Below are 14,934 nucleotides of genomic sequence, written 5' to 3'. Positions count from 1 at the left end.
TGCTAGGTTAGAGAGAAGAGAAAAGAAACGCAAGAACAAAACAGGAGGGAAAATTGGGTGTGTTGTAACTCCGGAACATACATACACTTGTCTGTTGAAGTACTTTTGTTACATTTACTACATCCTTTGCTGACTCAGCTGTTCAAAAGTAAGTACTACAGCGGGAAAACTATTTGCTGCAACTTCCATTCCGCGACGCTCAAAAAGACTGAAACCCGCTCTGCAACATGGTTTCAAACAGGCTTTCAGGCAGTCCCCCGTTCAAAAAAGAAAAGAAAAGGAAGTTAGTCGGTACTAAAGTCGTGAAGGAAGTACCTTCAGCTCGCCTTGTTCATCAAAGCCTTGCATAGCTAAGAGCATCTCCAGCAGTTAGCCCTCCACGAGGTGCTAAAAATCGCCCCCTGAGGCGCACCGGCGCTAAACCGCACGCTGGTGGCGTGCGGCGCCCATGTTTTTTTTTATTTAAATTACGGCAAAAACACGGCGCAAATTCAACCAAACTTCGGCGAGTTCGTTCATATTTAAAAAGCCGTTCGCCGCCACGCCGTCGCCGGAAAAGCGCTCGGCCATGCTTTGAACTGGAGACGGCGAGAGGAAAGGGAGGAAGGAGGAGAAATGGTGCGTTGGCGGTGGAGGCTATGTGCGTGTCTCCGGCACGCTGGGGGTCGGCTTATATAGGCGGACGCGCCGCGTACGCGTGGCCGCCGCGTGTACGCGTGGCGGGCGAGGGGACGCGCGTCGTCCGGTCTTCACTGCACCGCCCGTGAGGCACCAATGGAGGCTGACCGGCGCGGCAGCTTTGGCATTGATTCGCCGCAGGAAACGAGGCGATGAGGACGATGAAGCGGCGAGAAGACAGACGAGTCGCTGGCAAGGAGGGTCCGCGGCTCTTTCGCGCCAAAAACGATTCGCCCGGCGCCCCCGAGCGTGCCGGGTTCGGGTTGGGCCCGCCGGCAGCAATTTCGGCCCGAGCCGGCGAAATCTGGACCCTTGGGGACCCGACTGGGCCGATTTTTTGACGCCGGGGGCCGAAATGTCACCTGAGGGGCCTTGTTGGGGACGCGACTGGAGATGCTCGAATGAACAGGAAGCAAGCGTGTGTATGCTAGTTGAAAAAACACTGCACCACCCGGGAATTGAACCCGGGTCTATACAATGGCATGGTACTATTCTACCACTAGACCACTGGTGCTCTTGGACGAGTTCGTGCTCGAGGGAACTTAGCTAATCACAATCAGTGGACTGCCTCTTTTTTCTTTTCTTTTTTGAACGAGGGACTGCCTCTTTGATTGTAAGCTCGACAGTCACAGCAGCGACACAGTACTGTGCGGCTCCATACTTCCATAGTCTCACATCTCTCTTCCCGTCTTGGCGATGAAAGGCAACGGCCATACACGTGAACATGCGCTGGGCGGTACTACATGATGCAGTGCATCTCAACAGCAGCAAGGGATGCAAGTTGACGAGCATCATCTCGTCTCGTGGCACCAAAAATAAGGACCATGCGTCCCGCTCCGGGTGTTGTAGAGAACTCCGGAGGATCTCGTTTCGCCATATAATGGCTTGCGTCCACATGTGCGTGATCAGCGAGGCATCGGTGGATTGTTCGCCTAAGATCTCCAACAGCCGTGGTAAATTTGGCGTGCGTTGGGAAAAGCGTGTTTTAGCGGGCGCGGGAGATTCAGGCGTGCGGGAAAAAATCACGCGCGCGCAAAAAAGTGGTCCGGCGTGCTCTATAAAACACACACGCCTTCTTCTTTCCCGCCGTCCTTTCTTCCTCGCATTCAGTGCCCTGCCGCCGCGCCCTTCTCCCGACGCCGCCACGCCTTCTCCCTGCCGCCGACATGCCGCCGCGCCCCCGGAGCAACTCCGGCTACCGCGGCGCCCGCGTCCGCCCCTGCAGTATGTTCTATGCGGAGATCCGTTTCGGTGGCGTGCGTCTCGGTCTCGGCACATTCGAGACCACCCATGAGGCCGCCAGCGCGTATGACACGGCAGTGTGGCGCCTCTCGAGGCCACGTTCACAGATGAACTTCGACGACGCGCGGACGTGCCACCAGGCTCAAGACCTCACGCCTCCGCCGCGGCTAATAACCGAGGAGGACCGGCGCGAACACCGTAGGAGGGAGCACCGCCTCCTCATCGCCGAGGCGGATGAGTACGCCTTGGCGGAGTGGCGCCAGCGCTACCCGTTGGACGTCGCCACCGAGGATGCCTTCTGGACGGAGAGGAGAGCAAAACGAGCCGCGGAACGGGCGGACAGGCGTGCGCGGAAGGCACTGGCGATAGCGCAGTGGGAACTCGGATAGGCGTCGACCTTCGACGGACAACGATCCTCGGTGGGACGACGACTCGGTGTAGTTTCTAGTTTATTTGCACCGTAGTATCGTTATTATCTATTTTTATTTGTATCATAAAACTAGTTTGTTGTGTTGGGTTGAACTATGCTATTTGTATCGTTGAATGTTTATCTATATGTTGTTCCAAATATTATTCGTATGTGCTCTGATTGCTCGCGCACGCCTTTTTGTTGGAGCGTCACGCGCGCAATATTTTGCAGCCGTCGTTGGAGCCAGCGCTCTGCTGCGCGTAAAAAGTTACTATTTCAGCGTTGTAAAACTTATTTAACGCGCCGCGCGGCATATTCGAAGATGCTCTAAAGAAATTAATTAGTCTCGGGTGGATCACAGCAGCAGTATCGTGGGAATACGTAGCTTGATTTGCCGTGCTTAATCAAATCCAACTTCTTATATTCCCATATACACGGCAGATCACAGCAGCCTGGCATCACAGATCGAGGCGGAGACTATCGTGCACGCGCCAGGCCTCGTGGTTCTAGCACCTTCACTACCCCTACTTGCATCGCCCGGCGTTGACCTCGTCTGCGTATGCCGGCCGGCCGTACCAAGTCTGTAGATGCAGCCATGCATGCAGGTCCCGTCCCGACTACATAGCAGCTGCCGCGATGTTGGTGCGATCTATTGTAATTTTGAAGTTATGTTTTGGCCATTTGATGAAGATATTGTGGTTCGATGACAATGGACTTTTAGGGGATTATCTACGGCCCATTTATGTTTAATGCGACTGAAGAGGGTTTTTCAAACCTCTGAAGGTTGTCAAATTCATGAAAGGTGGCATGCATGTACATCGAGATCACATGCGCATTCGGTGTATTATTGGTGACGCCATGTTTATCGGGCATATTTGTACAGAGTATGTCTCACAAGGAAAATTGACACCCTAGTTACAAAAAATAATCATGAAACCCAAAACAACACCGTACTATAAAAAAATAATCCCAAAAGAGCATGCTTGCACAGAGTATGTCTAGCAAAGAAAATCGACACCGCTGTTAGAAAAAATAATCCTAGAAAGAGAAACAACACCATGAGGAAATACCATGAAGTATTGTGTTTTTCGTTCCCAGATAAAAAGATGAACTATGAATATTGTGGTTCTGTGGCATTGTCATAGGTCATTGGTCACATTATTTTGGCGTGCTGTTTGTACTAAGAGTGCGCTTACGATGTTTGCTAATACCATCAAGGGAGGGGGAAATGTTGAAGTTACTCCCAAGTTGTTATTGACCGAGAGATGCAGGGGAGTCCTTTCCCACACTTTGGGCACCCAAAACCATTAACTGATTTCGTTCCATAGCCCATCAGCACCAACAACTACAATTGTTCTCTTGCCCATAAGCACCTCACATATAAAAGCATGTCATGTACCTATGTTGGATGCACGATAAGAAGAGAAACGATGCTAGTGTTGGAAGACCTGTATTGTCGGCTACCTTGAGGCCGCACTTGGATTAGTTGTATTTAAATACGGAGGTGTATATTTTACATCTGTATCTTACCGGCCGCTTAGCAAATCTGGGGCGGAAATAAAACGACGAGCTGAGACCTGTATTCTTTACAGGTGTATTTGAGAAGAACACGGCAATCCAAACGGGGCCTGAGGGGTATGCCGGCGGTGCTCATGCTCTCCTACATCGTCTTTGTTGCATCTCCACCATCGGCAGCCACCAAGATCATGCCCACGAGGCTCCTAAACCCTAAGATTGCCTATGCACGACTATGTCATTGTGGCTTTATTGTTTTTCTCGTCATGCCTGCAGCAAGCAAGCAGGCGAGGGACTTTAAATGTGGTGTTGTAATCACGTGCGCATCTGGTGGGTTGTTGGTGCCGTTTTTGGGATGACACGCACATCAAGACATCACGTGCACATCAGATGTGTTGTTTGCGGCACCATGTTTATCGGAAGCACGTCAGCCCGCTGATTTTTCCGTTGCTTCCGCCTCCTCCCACGAATGATGCGTGTTTCGGTGGATCTGGGCACTACTTCCGTGTCCTGCCTTATCTTCTCCTTTGACTAATCTCCTCCACATCTTTTCTCCTCATGGCTTCTTCCTTCCTTCCCCAACCATCCAGCCTCGTCCATCACGCACGCAAGCAATAGGGTAGTTAGCTCCCATGGAGACACCCACGAACTGCTCCAGCTTGTGCGCACCGGGCGTGGCCACTGGGGTAGCATGCAAGCCTATGGTGGACAGCTCAACCCGACCACCTGGCCATGGGTCTCCATGGAAGTAACATGCAAGAAGTAGCTAGCGGGTACAACAACAAGCGCTCATGGAGGTAGGATGCGAGCTCGCCGGCCGACGCGACTGACGACGGGGAATGGCGGCACTCGGGACGAGAGCTCGGAGGTGGAGGTAGTATGCGAGTTTGCCAGCTCATGCGACCGCGGAGGGGATTGGCGACGCTCAGGACGAGAGCTCGGAGGTGGATGGCCTTCTAGTTGGCGGTGGTGGTGTTGTCGGCAAAGACGGTGGTGTTTTTGTATCATCATTTTCATTGCATTTTTTTCTGCAACATCATCTATGTTGCAAAAGTTCTTTCGCAAACAACAACCATGTTGCAGAAAAGTGAAGGCATTTTTTGGAAACATCATATATGTTGCGTGTTGCTAAAGTTTCCTTCCACAACAAGACTTATGTTGCAGGAAAGTGAAGATATTTTTACTCCAACATCATTTATGTTGCAAAAGTTTCTTCCTTAACAACACCCACATTGTAGAAAAGTGAAGACAATATTTTTTTTTGCAACAGCACCTGTGTTGCACAACGATATGCGCAACATGTGCTCTGTTGCAATGGTGAGGATGGGGCTGGCCGCTGGATGACTCCGGATCTAACGGATTCCAAGGCGGCGGATCTTCCGCCGGCGGATGCGTAGCACGCCCTTTGTAAAGAGTTCTCACGGAAACAAAAATCTTAAAAAGAAAAACAACACTGTAGTATACAAAATAATCCCTATTTTTTTCCAAAAAAAAACACGTAATGCACCAGCCGGGAATCGAACCCGGGTCTATACCGTGGCAGGGTACTATTCTACCACTAGACCACTGGTGCTGCTGATCAGCTGCCATTCAAGGGCGCTTAACTAATCCACTGCCTCTTTGAATGTAAGCTCGACATGACGATACAGTACCGTACAGCTCCCGCATCTTAGTTCACTGTCGTTTTGCTCCATACTACTCACGTAGTCTCACATTTCTCTTTGTCCTAAGCTATTCCCCACGTCAGGCGGCCACACAAATCAACATGCGCACGGCAATATGATGTGACATGCACCTCTTTTAATTTTTGATTGACAGTAGGATGACATGCGTCTCTGCATGTGTCCGGTTCCGGGGTTTGTATTGGACTCTGGAGGATCTCGTTTCGCCACCGCGAATCTGCGGAATCAGCGAATGATGTCTGCTCTATTCTCCCATGAATACTGTCTCCGTCCCGGTTTATTAGTCTCTGTATGTTAGGTCATAATTTAATTATTATTTTAACTAATAAAATATAAGCTATACACAACAAAAATAGTATCATCAAAAACTTTGTTCAAATACGAACCCAATGATGTAATGTTTTATGACATGAATTAATATTTTATTAGTTAAATTTATGATAAAATTTAATATAAAATACAAAGAGGACCAACAAATCAGGACGAAGGTAGTATCAATTAGTCTGGGCTGTACGTCGGATCACAGCAACAGTATTGTAGAACCGCTGGGCATAAATATGCAAATCGAAGGTATATAGTCGATGGGAATCGGTAGTAGCTTGATTTGCCTGTCTTAATCAATCCAGCCGCTTATATTCCCATATGCAAGGCAGATCACAGCAGCCTGGCATCACAGATCACGGCAGAGACTATCCGTGCACGCCACGTGGGTCTAGCATGCACCTTTTGCATTGCGCGGCGTTGACATAGTCTGCGTCTGCCGGCCGGCGGACCGGCTGTACGGTGTATACATGCACTTCCCGTCCGTCACCTGATAGCAGCTCGCGGAGAGAGAGAAGAGAGAGAGAGAGAGAGAGAGAGACAGAGCACTGCTACAGCAACGCAGGTTAGCAGGTAGGAGCAATGGCGGAGGCGGAGAGCCTGGCCGTGGAGAGCGGCACCGGGCGGCAGGAGTACGTGCAGGACGGGTCGGTGGATCTCCGGGGCAACCCCGTGCTCCGGTCCAAGAGGGGCGGCTGGACCGCCTGCTCCTTCATCGTAGGTAGGCACCATCCATCACCGACCAGCCAGTGCATCACGCACACACATGCTTTGCTTCTGTTCCTCATGCGGCTAACCCATCCATGGCAGTGTACGAGCTGTTCGAGCGGATGGCGTACTACGGGATCGCGTCCAACCTCTTCGTCTACCTCACGGAGAAGATGCACCAGGGCACGGTGGAGGCGTCCAACAACGTCACCAACTGGTCCGGCGTCGTCTTCATCACGCCCCTGATCGGCGCCCACCTCGCCGACGCCTACCTCGGACGCTACTGGACCTTCGTCATCGGCTCCGCCATCTATTTCATGGTAACCAACCCTCTCCTCCCTCCTCTCCTTCCTATAGAATTTCTAATCCGTGGCTAGGAGTCCTCGAGAGCCGAATCGGGATTTGTATCTTCGGTCTGTCTATGTCACATCTAGATGTGAGATATTATCTCAAATCTAACTCTCTCACCCTTCATTTTTTTTTAAAACTCTTTCATGGATTTGTTTTGTCCCTAAGGGTGAGGGAGTTAGATGTGAGCTAATATCTCACATCTAGATGTGAAATAGCAAACCTGATCTTCCACAAATTTCTTAAACAATAGAAAAACAACATTGGAGATTAATCGTTTCTCAATACGTTGAATATGAATTGCGTGTCGTGGACAAATGCACGCAAGCAAACAGGCACACACAGACACAAGCATGCACACAAAAAGAGAAATAAAAGCACAATGCTAATGCTCACATGTGTGGTGGGAATGAAATCCGCCCACACGTCCTATAAAATACGGACCGCGCCATGTCACCGCATGCATGCATGGAAAATCTTTTTAGATTTCCAGTTTTTAAATTGTTTTATTTCTTAAATGGAAAATCTGATTGAAAATCCGTTTTCACCATTAAATCCCTCGTGACGAGATCTTCAAAATTAGATCTCATATCAATATGTTTCGATGACTTTTTTGGGGTTAAAAGTTGCCATGTCTATTGCACATGAATTGTCATGGTGTTTACATTAAATTTGCCATGATATGTTTCAGCTATTTTCTTCTACATTTAAAAGTAAATTTTGACATATTATAAAACATGAAATTAAGAAACTAGATTTGCCATGAACCATAAACTAAAGTTGCCATGATACGTGCATTTAAAATTGCCATGGTCATACACAAAATAATTTTGATGATCAAAGTACTGGAAATGCCATCATCAAGATACTAAAATTGCCATGCTCTATAAATTAAAATTGCCACATGGCAACTTTAGTTTAATCGCTATGACAACTACAGTGTAAATATCATGACAACTTTTGGGCAAAAAAGAAATTCGTCGAAACATATCAACATGGGATCTAGTTTTGAAGATCTCGTCGAGACGGATTTAATGATGAAAACGGATTTTTAATTGGATTTTTTAATTAGGAGATAAAACATTTTTAAGCCGACAACCAAAAATATTCCGGCTGGAGTTATCTGTTTGCACGTGGCAAAATGAGTGATAATGAAGGCGTGTGTGTGATGTGCAAGATAACACACGTGTGGGCGTTAGTTTTTTCCAAATAAAAAGACACACGAAATGAGAAAAAAGGACTTAAGAGAGGGTTTTTTTTACTAAAAGTACTCCCTCTCTCTAATGATGTTATATTTCTTTACCAAAACAAGTGTCACGATTTTAGTTCAAATATGCTTGCTCTGGAAGAAAAAAATGAGACTAGAGAAATGATATCGATGCCTTGATGCAGGGGATGCTGTTGCTGACGCTGGCCGTGACGGTGGGAGCGCTCAAGCCTCCGCCATGCGTCGACAAACTCTGTCCGTCACCGTCAGCCCTGCAGGTGGGCGTCTACTTCGGCGGTTTGTACATCGTCGCCTTGGGCAATGGCGGGACAAAGCCCAACATCTCGACCATGGGTGCAGACCAGTTCGACAACTTTGACGCCCGGGAGAAGATCCACAAGCTCTCCTTCTTCAATTGGTGGATGTTCACCATCTTCACGGGCATCCTCTTCTCCTCAACGGTCCTCGTCTACCTCCAGGACAACGTCAGCTGGTCCGTCGGCTATGGCATCCCCACTCTTGGCCTCGTCGTCTCCATCGTCATCTTCCTCGTTGGCACACCTATGTACCGCCACAAGGTGCCTCAGGGCAGCGCGATCACGCGCATTGGCAAAGTGCTCGCCGCCGCGCTCTGCAAACGGCGCCTGCCCTTGCCAGCGGACTCTGATGAGCTGCATGAGCTGGAGCACGAGGCATACACAAGGAAGCGCAAGTTCCGGATGGAATCCACGAACGACATGTGGTTCCTCAACAAGGCATCTGTGAAGGACGTCGGTGGCGCATCCTCGACCTCAAAATGGAGTCTCTGCACGGTGACGGAGGTGGAGGAGACGAAGCAGATCTTGAAGCTGGTCCCTTTTGTCGTGACCATGTTCATACCGTGCACGCTCATCGCCCAGACCAACACCCTGTTCGTGAAGCAGGGCACGACCATGAATCGGCACATGGGGCCACACTTCGAGATCCCGCCGGCCAGCCTCGGCGCGTTCGTCACTCTCTCCATGCTCATCACCAGTGTGGTCTACGACCGGCTTTTTGTCAAGGCCGCGCGAAGGTACACCAATAACCCAAGAGGCATCACCCTCCTCACGAGGATGGGCATCGGGCAGGTGATCCAAGTCGTGACCATGGCGACGGCGGCGCTCACCGAGAACCGGCGCCTGAGCTACGCGCGGAGCCTTGGGCTGGACGTGACCGGCGGCCAGCTCCCCCTCACGATCTTCGTCCTCCTGCCACAGTACGTGCTGATGGGCCTGGCGGACGGGTTCGTGCTGGCCGGCGAGATCGAGTTCTTCTACGACCAGGCGCCCGAGAGCATGAAGAGCCTCGGCACGGCGCTGTCGCTCACGGCGTACGGCGTGGGCAACGTCCTTAGCAGCTTCTTCTTGTCGCTGGTGGCAAGGGTGACGCGCGAGAGGACGGGCAAAGCCTGGGTGTCCAACAACCTCAACGCCTCACACCTCGACTATTACTACACGTTCCTCACGTTGCTCGCGGTCGCCAACTGTGTCGCCTTTGCTGCGCTCGCCAGCAGGTACAAGTACAAGGTGGAGTCTACTAAGACCATCGACATCGACGTGGACGTGCAGCTCAAGCGGCTAGGCCCCCATGAAGATTCACTATAAGTCAATGGTTTTTGTTGTTGTTGAGGAAACACTCCGAGCCAATGGCTTAACACTATAGAAAAAATATATAGAAAGTAAATTATTCAAAGTGAACCATCATGGGGTATATATAGATTACGAGTCCTTTCTGTAGAACTGCACGTACCAGCCAGTTCATTCAAAAGCTCAAACTGGTGGGGGAAAGGTGGGCTATGCATTTATACGCCAACACCCCCCTCGTGTGTGGCTCCCTCGGGCTTAAACGTGGATTGAAAGTCGGCTGCAATCTTTTATTTTTAAATTGTAGTATTTGGATTTTGAACTCAAGATCTTTTGGCTCTGATACCATGTACAACTATATGGACCAGCTAGTTCACTGAAAAGTTTAAGCTGGTGAAGAAAGGTGGGATGTGCATTTATATGTCAACCCTTTCACATACCAAGGTGGAATCTACTCAGACCATCAGCATCGACATGGACATGCAGCTGAAGCGATAGGCCGCCTAGAAGATTCACTCCGATCCAATGGCCTGACACTGAAAAAACTATAAAAATCTAAAGTATTTCATGTGTATTGATCTAACCATCGTGTGCTTATATGTAGATTATCAGTCCTTTTATGGTATCTACTAAAAAAGGGACTGTCTCAGTCGATGTTATATTCCTGAGATCTTACGTGAAGATTCGTGCAAAATTTTCTTTTGCATATTTTCTTTTTTATGTGTTATGTCATTTGACTGAGACTTGGTTAAGTCCTACTCGACTAAGGCCTAGTCACACCCATTGAAAATTATAAGCCCATGGCCTAGATCCGCCGATACTACTGGACAACATAAGGAGTAGTATATTCTTGCCCAAGGGTAGAATTGGAAGACACACGACAATTACCAAATCTCTAGAGAAAAAACCTAAAGCGCTTTCTCTCCCGCTTCAACATGACGCTGTCCATGCATTTGGGGCATGTGGTTGTCTGCACTATTTTTTCTTCTCCTTACATCTATTGCTCATATGAGATAGACTGAGCTAATGCAGGCTCAAAACCATGTTCTACACATGGTTTAGTTGCCTGCATCTTGCCTCAATGCGTCAAGGCAATAATATCTACCCATGTTTGGTTGCATGTGTATGGGTGCTCTGATGCATTGTATGTTGTTTGATTGCACACATTAACTGGTTCTAGTAACCTTATACCTTATGTGATGATCTTACCATTTAGCACCCCTAACAAGTGATCCTTTCATTTCATATGATCACAACAATCACAAGACTAAAACAACACTAGAATCACGATGTACTGGACCATGATGATGAACTTCTGCAACCCACACAGCCTAAACTAAGCAGCAACCTTGCGAACTTCATCGTTGTTGCTATTCGAGCCTGAATTTGTGGTAGTCATCCTCTGCCTGCTGCCTTGTCTTGAACCCTCTTTGAAAGGAGATGCCTCGGTAACCTTTGACTTGCTCATTGCATGTTGGCCATGAACTGTATACTCATGGAATCCTACCTTTATACACAACATACCAATTCATCTCCAGATTGACATGAGAGCAACAAGTCAAGCAGCAAGCAAAGGAACACAACATGTGGAAGAAAAACAACACAGACATGCATGATCAGATAACCAAAACACAACACAATTTCGTCCTAACTACTATGGTGTCATCCTACCACCATATCCAAAAAAAGGGTGTAATCCTACTACTGCAAGTTCACCATCACCATGAGGGATTAGTATGTACCACCACATCAAAATATACAGGCTAGCAACAATTTTCAAGCACTATCTAACTACCACAAAATATGCATCGTCATTGTCATTGTCGATCATCATACATGACGTAACCACCACTAAAAACAACAATTGTACTAATGCTTGCTCAGCCAAGTCCTACGACAAAGCACCCTATGAGCGTCCCCCGTCGCAATGAAAACCCAACACCTTATGCCCTATTGAGAGGTTCCACATGGACTTTTTCTGTGTTTTCTCTACTACTTTTACAAGTTTTCTTTTGTTCTTCTTTTAGTTCATTTTTTTCATTTTTTCCCTTTTCCCACTTTTTCTATTTTCTAAATAAATTTTGAGTTTTTTGGATTCAAGTTGAATATTGTATAGATGTTAAACATTTTTTCTGAATACATGTGGAGCGTCTGTCATGTACATTGGATATTTTTTAAATACATGGTGAACATTTTCTAAATACACGATGAAAGTTTTTTAACCTCACACTAAATATTTTCAAAAATGGCATGAACATCTTCTTTTAAACATGCAGACATTTTTAAAGTTTTATGAACACTTTTTAATGGCACACAAACTTTTTATATGCTATGAGAATTTTCTAGATCAAAAGTTTCATCGCAAAAAAATCACTTTGTAGAATGCCATGAACATATTTTTGAATGTGTGAATATTTTTTAAATGTCATGAACAAAATTTTAATGGTATGAATATTTTTTACAAAATATGTGAACAATTTTTACATGATTATTTTAAAAACTTTATGAACATATTTTTAAATGTTCTACCATATGTGCCATGTCACGGAGAATTTTTTGAACTGTAGAACAATTTTTAAAACCTTGAGAGAATCTTTTACATTCCACAAACATTTTTGTAATGCGTGGCAAACATTTTTAAAAGCTAGGTAAAGTAAAACATCCCATGTATGTATATGTTTAGAATTTTATTGAAATATAAATAAAAATAAGAAAATGAAAATAAAAATAAAAATTAAAAACACACGCCTCGTGTTGGAAAGAACAAAACTCTAGAATGATGTACTGGGCCCAGTACAAATTCCGTTAAGCTGGGCCAACTCTACACTGGGTTTTGATAATTAAGGTTAACATATCTTAAGGACAATGCCAAAGTACATGGGTGGATTGGGGTTCCGAGATACACATTTGTTCAACCTTGCAATGTTGGCCAAACAAGCATGGCGCCTAATTCATGATATTGAATCCTGAAGTGCCCGATTACTTAAGTCAGTTTACTATCCCTCTTGTGATATTCTGGAATCTGAACTAGGAAATCATCCATCACAGATTTGGCGAGCAATCTTTGAAGGAAAGGAAGTGCTTAAGCAGGGTTTAATCAGAAGAATCAGAGATGGAAAATCAACGAGCATCTAGAATCAGAATTGGATCCCTAGGAATTTTATGATGAGAGCTATTCACCCGAATAGTTCAAACCCTCTAGAGAACGTGGTTGAGTTGATAGATACTGTGGATAGGAGATGGAATAGGGACCGTGTGGAACAACATATGCAACCTATAGATGCTTCTGAAATACTTAATATCCCATTGTCATCAATCCCAATGGAAGATAGATGGGTGTGGCACTATGAGCACAATGGCCTTTTTTCTATGAGATCATGATATAGAATGCTCAAGGAAACAAAGCGTAGAAGAGAAGAGTGGCTGCAGGGGACTGGAAACATGTCCGATTGGCAAGGAACAAAGAAGAAATGGTGTACTCTATGGGGCACTGTAACACCCCAAAAATTTAACCATGATTTATTAATTAAAATTTTGCCATGGTAAATTAAATTTTTATTTTCTGGATTTCCTTTTGATTCAGAACTACTCTTTTCTTTAATATTGTGGAGTTTTTACCCCAAGTGAAAACTTTCCAAAATATTGTTGGACTTGTATACCCTCTCCAGAAACATTTCTTTTATCAGTGGGATTATTTATATGATTATTTCCCTGAGCTTTATTCCTTTTAAAAATGATTTTTCATAAGCTTTAGAGCCTCTTATGCACTACAACCCTTTCATATATTCATTTAAAAATTCCACGAAAATTTGGGGATGACATGTGATGTTCCCACATCACTTTTATGCAAAAAATCTATTGTAGTCATTTGGGGATTTTGAGCCCTACCTCAAGTTTTCAAATCTGGATCAGTTTGTGGTTTGCACTGCAACCTATTTAAATATTTCTTTCCAAATTACATAAAAATTTAGAGACGTCAGTAGATGCATATAATTCAACTTTATGCAAAAACCCATGAGTGTTCTTTCAAAAATTTGAGCAAATCATCCTCTTTTGCTCTCTGGCCCAGTTGGGTGTTTTCTACTGCAACTCTATTTTATTTTACTCTAGTGATCATGATTCTTTCTCCTACTTATAAACCACCCTACAAAACCCTTAAGTCCAGGAGATTGGACCCATTGAAATATTTTTAGTCCATGGTATAATAACCTTTAGTTTCTGCCCAGATTGGGTTTTCTCAAAAACTTGCACTAACAAGTTTCTGGTTTTGCCCTGGCAACCTTGTCATCATCACTAGTACCTAAACAGACTAGGATCTAGAGTTTTTGGCCATCCCAAGAGTTGCCTAGATGCCCTTGGCATTCTGTCAAGAACCTTGTGTGCATGGTCAGTTTTGTCATAGTTTTTAGTTTGCACATTGGACCTGCTTGCTTTGCCTAACCAGCATGTCTCATGGCTCTACCTTAGTCTATAGCCCCACCCTGCTAAACCTCATGTGGATTGGAGCCCCTGGCATGCCTTGGCATTTTGCCGAACACGTAGCGTGCGTGCTCTAGGCGCGCGCAGAGTGCACGTTTTGCACGCGCGCGCAGCCGAACCGCCGCGTCGCACCCCTGGCCTTTGCTCGCCCGCAGGGCTGCGCCCCGGCCTCGCCCGCTCACCAGAACCCTCCAGGCCGCTCCTGGAGCCCCACAGCGCCGCCGTCACGTTGGCCATGGCAGCTAGCGGCCGGCCACAGCAGGTTCCTGCCCTGGACGGTGCCGCCCGAGCCACTCTCGCTCGCCAGCTCGCCACTGGAGCAGTGCCCGCTCGTCAGCTAGCTTCTGCCGCCATCCCTAGCCTCGACATGTCGCGCTGCAAGCTACAGAACGGCGGTTCGCCGATCTTATCCCCGGCCGCCGCGGAACCGACCTAGTCGCGCTATAAATAGGGATCCCCGGGCCCATCTGGACACTCAGGCAACCTCGTACCATCCCCCTAGTGCCCCCACACCTAGCTATCGGCGAAGGGAGGCCGTCTTCCCCGTCTCCGGCCAGTTCGGCCGCCGCCGCCCTCCGGTCACGTTCGTCGCAAGCAGAGCATCCCTGGTCCATCCAGTGCCACCACCCTGTTCCCCTCGACCGTGCTGATCCGCCCAACCACTCAGCTTCGACGGGGAGCCACCGTAGCCCAAGCCCCCAAACCTCCTGAAGCCACCGTCCGCCGCAGAGCTCGCCGCCG

The 14,934-nt window shown here is 47.2% G+C and overlaps 1 protein-coding gene and 1 non-coding gene across 2 annotated transcripts; one reads left to right on the top strand and one right to left on the bottom strand.

The window, feature by feature from the left end:
- Window positions 1–5,346: 5,346 nt before the first annotated feature.
- TRNAG-GCC (transfer RNA glycine (anticodon GCC)) lies at window positions 5,347–5,417 on the bottom strand. Its single transcript has one exon. It is a non-coding gene; the product is annotated as a tRNA-Gly (tRNA).
- Window positions 5,418–6,429: 1,012 nt separating this feature from the next.
- LOC123133360 (protein NRT1/ PTR FAMILY 5.2-like) lies at window positions 6,430–10,212 on the top strand. Its single transcript, XM_044552853.1, has 4 exons — window positions 6,430–6,568; window positions 6,658–6,875; window positions 8,296–9,657; window positions 10,159–10,212. Exons 1-4 carry the CDS (start codon window positions 6,430–6,432, stop codon window positions 10,210–10,212), a joined length of 1,773 nt encoding a protein of 590 aa, XP_044408788.1.
- Window positions 10,213–14,934: the final 4,722 nt, after the last annotated feature.

This window comes from Triticum aestivum, chromosome 6B (assembly GCF_018294505.1).
Source record: "Triticum aestivum cultivar Chinese Spring chromosome 6B, IWGSC CS RefSeq v2.1, whole genome shotgun sequence".
Taxonomy (NCBI): domain Eukaryota; kingdom Viridiplantae; phylum Streptophyta; class Magnoliopsida; order Poales; family Poaceae; genus Triticum; species Triticum aestivum.
This window is presented reverse-complemented; position numbering and strand designations above follow the sequence as displayed.

Excerpts from the sequence above, each read along its gene's own strand:
- LOC123133360 (XM_044552853.1), top strand. The coding sequence starts at position 6,430 with ATGGCGGAGGCGGAGAGCCTGGCCGTGGAGAGCGGCACCGGGCGGCAG. Across the intron at positions 6,569-6,657 it reads CGCCTGCTCCTTCATCGTAG|TGTACGAGCTGTTCGAGCGG; the intron begins GTAGGCACCATC and ends CATCCATGGCAG. Across the intron at positions 6,876-8,295 it reads GCTCCGCCATCTATTTCATG|GGGATGCTGTTGCTGACGCT; the intron begins GTAACCAACCCT and ends GCCTTGATGCAG.